This window comes from Papaver somniferum, unplaced genomic scaffold, assembly GCF_003573695.1.
Source record: "Papaver somniferum cultivar HN1 unplaced genomic scaffold, ASM357369v1 unplaced-scaffold_81, whole genome shotgun sequence".
Classification (NCBI taxonomy): Eukaryota; Viridiplantae; Streptophyta; class Magnoliopsida; order Ranunculales; family Papaveraceae; genus Papaver; species Papaver somniferum.
Window position 1 is genome coordinate 7,849,704 of NW_020651082.1, and position 5,480 is coordinate 7,855,183.

Here is a 5,480-nt window from a genome sequence, read left to right on the forward strand (position 1 = left end):
TTACAATTGAAAAAGATAAAATCATAACTAATTAACTTAAAAAGAGGAAAAAAAATGAAAAGAAAAAAAGAAGATGACTTGGTTACACAAATTATTATTACTGCAGAGTGTCTCCCAGTGTAATTATTTCCAAAGGCTTTGCTAAATCAGCCCTGCTCTAAACTTCCAATGATAGCTCCACGGATATTTCTTTCATAGTTGGCCAACTACATGGATCACCCCGTAAACAGGAAAATCAAACCTTCAGGATGTACATTACTTCCTTCTTCATGATATCTGATGGTTCTCCAATGCATGGGTCCAAGATGTCTATCAACCTTATGTCTGGCTCCAACTTACTCGATGATGGGGATGAAAGAAGAATTTCTGAGAGCAATATGATGATTTCAGATGGAGGTCTCCCCATAAGTACTTCTGATATGATCACCCCAAAGCTATAAACATCACATATCTCGGTAACTTTCATTGTATAGGCAGGCTCTACAAACATCATTATTAACAAATAAATGGACGTGAATTACTTACTGATTTCAGATATATGATACCTTGATAACAGTAAATCACAAAAGTTTTAAGGTGTGAAGGATAATAGTCCCACATTGCTAATATCCCATTAATAAACATTGAATATAATCTAGGAGGGTCACTCCACCCATTGTCAATTAGTTTTTAATTGGATGCCCTTATTCTAACATGGTATCAGAGTCAGGCCCCTATGTAAGTAGGCCCAACGGCCACCTATTACAACACTGGTCCACGTGTTAGAGGCCCACAAAGAGTACCCTACACGTGAGGGGGCGTGTGAAGGATAATAGTCCCACATTGCTAATATCCCATTAATAAACATTGAATATAATCTAGAAAGGCCATTCCACTCATTGCCAATTGGCCAATTGGTTTTGAGTTGGATGCCCTGCAAGTGAAGTCCAATTTAATGAATCTGGTTTCAAAATCCCCGCCGTACCAAAATCAGAAACTCGAGCTTCATATTCAAAATCCAACAAGAGTCCCAACTTAGGGACTTCTAATGGGGATATTGACGATCATTTGAACCATCACAACCCCCAAACTTAGGGTAATCATTACTCTCTGTAAGACCTTTAACTATGGCTTGAATTTACGGGTCTATAAAGTCTTTAAAATATCCGAAAGCTTCTTCTAGTTCTTAAGTCTGGTCATCTATCTAACCTAAGATAATTGTCTCATCAAATTCATCTCGAGAATCGCCATATAAAGTCTCATCCCAATTATCATGAACTAGATCCTGAACTAAAGGGTTAGTCATATTCAATTCCTCTAAATTATCAGATTGTTGTCTAGTAACATTAAGTACATTTAGTTCAGTGGTAATATTACCAAAGGATATGTTCATAAGTCCGGTCCTACAGTTGATGATAGCGTTAGCTGTCACTAAGAATGAGCGACCTAAAATCACTAGTATTTGTGCACTAAAGTCCTGAACAGGCTGAGTATCTATAACAACGAAATCCACTGGATAAATAAACTAATCAATCTCAATCAAAACATCCTCTACCACACCACGAGGTATTTCAAAATATCGCAACAATCAATGCAAATATTTTCTTTTACTCTCAATGCAGGATACAGGAATTTCTTCCCTGTTTTACGTGAAATCTTCCTTTTCTTTCATCCTTCACTTTGACACCTAATGCTTACACACTCAAATTCGTTGCAAACTCATTAAAGATTGTGTGTCAGGACTTCTATGAATACATGCCAAGCGTATAGAAACACGGGAAGGAGAGAAGCAAAACCGAGACTCTGTTTCTTCAAATACCCAACTATCTGCTCAAATTTAGTTGAATCAAACTAATATACCAGGCCTGTTTAGTCAACTAGAGTTCACCTGTACCAAACCCAGGGATTGAATCAGTCCAAAAGCTGTCCAAAAATCGAAACCTAATTTTGTTCTTTATTTCTCGCCAAAAACCAGAATTCAAATGTTGAAGATGAAGTTTCCTGAACCAAACCTCGGGTGCCTTTAACAGCTTGGGTGCCCCTTACTGATTGAGGTGCCCCTTATCCAAATTATGGGTGCCTTTAGTAATTTCCCAGGATTCCTTTAACAACTTTTCGAACCGATTTTTTCCAAAATGCTTATTGGCCAAAAATAACACACACAAAAACACCATAATAAGTACAAAAATGAGCCCTAACAATATATAGAATCGAGACAAATCGGACACAAAAATGTGTCCATTGGTACAAATGCAGTGATTAGAATGAGGGGGAGAGAGGTATCCCGGAAGATAAAATGGGTCAAATGCCCAAAAAAACATAAGGTGCGGTTGTAAAAGACAAGTAAAATTATGGTTGGGTAAAATGAAAACTATATCTCACAGACACGTATACCCTTCACCTCTTTTTTTTCTTCTTTTAATCCATTTCTCTCTCTAGGTTACTTTTTTTTCTTTTCGATTTAAAATTAATCACGAAAAAATTCACAACTTATGAAATATAAGTCATATTTTAATAAAACTTATAATTTTGGAAATGGTATGAGCATATCTACTAAACAAGACCTATTATTGATACTAAATTCGAAAAAAATCAAATTTTTTTTGCTGTGATGAGACTGGTTGGATTCTGACTTAAACTAAGATATAAGAAATTATTCAAAAAATAGGTAGGATGAAACTGGATGCATCCTAAATAAAATGAGAAAAAATAAATTATTCAAAAATTGCTAGGGTGAAACCGGTATCATCTTGTTTTAGATTTCCATAAATTTGTTTTTATTCATATTTAACTGGCATGAAACTAGTTTCATCCTGTTTTATATTCGGTTGAAATTTGTATTCATCTATTTTAAAGCTAAAATGAAGCTGGTTTCATCCGGGTTTAATTTGTGATGTGCATGGTTCCATCCATGTTTATACAAGGATAAAATTGGTTTCATCAAGTTTAAACTAGGATAAATTTCAAGGTTTAGTATACGGTGTACTTGATTTTATAAAGAAAACTTGTGTCAATCCCATTGAATATCATCTGCACCTCAGTAACTTAACTAACTTACTAATTGAGTATGAAATTTTCGGATCGTACTTGATTCAATGTCGCGAAGTACACGTTTAGTGGATCTTTATCCTAATTTTTCACCTAAAAAAAACACCGAACAACTACCAACTTTTCTTTTACTTTATTCAAATAATATTACACACTATTTTATTTTTCCCAAGTACAATCATTATTGTAGTATTGTGGATGACATGCATTAGTTAGTTAGCATCTATCAACTAATTGACACGTCTTATATTCACAAATCATTTTCCTTTTTTCTATAGCTAGTAGTACTTAGGGCATTTCCTAATGCTTTATGAATTATATATCCATGGATCGTACAAGTCTCCGAGCACTGTAGGGTACTGACCAGTAGACTTGTGAATGCAATAGAAATATAGAACATGTTAGTTAAATTCTAATAAATATACGGAGAGGGCACTTTAGTCCGCTGTTATAAATTTTTCTGGGTAAAATAACCAAATAGAATATTAGAACAGTATCTTTTAAATCCTAGAATATTAGAAGAGTATCTTTTTTTTAGATGTCTATTTGACACACCAAAAATAGTATATGAGTTTTTTAGTCAATTTTGTGATCCCACAAAATAAGGTTTCCTTCGTCCAAATAAACTTTTTTTAGGGAAAAGAATTTTCTATGTGCAGTTTTAACATCTATCTTAATTTATTTCGTAATTACTTATCTGCCTTCCATCCCAACAATGTTGATATGGCTGAGTTGGTCCAGTACTCCCAATGTCAAAGGTTTTATTTTGTTTTCTATTCTTTTGTTATTTACTTTTTTGTAATGCTAATAAAGACGTGTATAAAATATAAATCAACTAAATTCTAAGATAAAAGCCATTAGGTATGTAGATTCATTTGATAAGAAAGAAAAAACCAGACAAGAGATCAAATTTATACATCAATATTTTCTAGTGGTATAACTGAATCTGCAGCATCCAAAGAGACAAGACTTTGAGTATGAATTGTTGTTGTGCAATCTCTTTCAAATCCCTTAATTTCAAACAGCTTCCAAGTTCCAGAACTTACATTGTAAATATATGGTTTTCTTGTACCCCAGCAGTGATATGCTATGAATTCTCCTTTCATCTTGATGTATTCAAATTCGGTGAAGTACGAGTAGAAATACCACTTTTGGTCGTGATAGGGACTAATCACTGAGTGTTTCTTATACCAACGTTTGGTATTGTTGTTAAACACCCATATGACCACTTCAGTTCTTGAAGAAGGATCGAATAGACTCAATTCGCCTTCCAAATCGAAAAGTTGAAACTCATTTCCTGGGTATCTTCTTTGCGTTGGAGTATAATTACATGGCACAGCAGATTCCATGGTACTAAACTCCTCGGTTTCAATATTGAATGATAATATTGCGTCTGATAGGCTAGGGAGAACACAGTTGTTCGATATGAAATAAGCTAACCAATCCACCATCCAGTAAAACGTCCCGTTGATAAATACAGGCGGTCTTTTTGTACTTGGAGGGTAAGAGCCGCTACCAACACTTCTTCTATGCTTAGTTCTTAAATTAAGAATCTGAAAGTTGAATTTTCGTGCAGTATAGCGACATACAACCACTTCGTACTCCTTTTTACATGGATGGAAGTAAAATCCACAGACAGATAAAAGACGACTTGGCGAGGTGACGATTACTTGTTCTTTTGTGATCGGGTTCCAAATACAGAATTGCCATAAATGCCTGGCTTGGCTTGTGAATAAAAGAAACCCATCATATGAACCCCAGAGATCAGTTGGGCGTTCCTCGCCATATGAACTAAGATCGAAGCTTGTAGCCTCAACGTACTCAGCTTTATCATCAAAAAGAAAAAGCTCTATGCAATTGTCAATGGGTTGCGAAAGAGATCGCACAACAATGGTTGGAGTAGATCGGGCTTGGTCTAGGTGTGCGCGCATAAAGTACGGATCCGTGGTTAAATCATATAACAAGTCAGTTGAGCTAGTATGGTGCCTCAACTGGAAGAGGGACTTTGCAGGAAGTCTAAGAAGTATGTTGGTGATGATATGAAAAGGAAGATCAGGGATAGGATGTCCCTCGTGAACAGATTCATTGTCAACTTTTGATAACTTGGATTTCTTATTATTTCTCGTAAATAAAACAAGACACTTACCCCATAGAATTGGAGCCCAAACGATACATGGATGTTTACCCATTGATCAGATACTTCTGAAAAAAGAGAAAAATTAATTAAGATGATCAAAAGAGGGGTTTTTAAGATTCTATATGATTACTCGTTTATGTGAACTTAAGTACCCATTCAGGAAATACGATTAATATTTATACGTAGGCTATAGCCGAGTTATAGAAACCAAACCAGGAACAGGAATAGTAGGCCAGACTTGGGACTTTTATGGAAGTCCGAATTAGAACCATGTTAGGACACGACTTCTAAAGACTTGGGACGTTTCACATGGTTT

At 35.3% G+C, this 5,480-nt stretch overlaps 1 protein-coding gene across 1 annotated transcript; it reads right to left on the reverse strand.

The window, feature by feature from the left end:
• Nucleotides 1-3,938: 3,938 nt before the first annotated feature.
• On the reverse strand, nt 3,939-5,216 carry LOC113345250. Its single transcript, XM_026589047.1, has one exon. The coding sequence runs from the start codon at nt 5,214-5,216 to the stop codon at nt 3,939-3,941; it is 1,278 nt and encodes a 425-aa protein (XP_026444832.1).
• Nucleotides 5,217-5,480: the final 264 nt, after the last annotated feature.

Bases quoted from the DNA above. Each gene is read 5' to 3' on its own strand.
- LOC113345250 (XM_026589047.1), bottom strand. From the start codon at position 5,216: ATGGGTAAACATCCATGTATCGTTTGGGCTCCAATTCTATGGGGTAAG.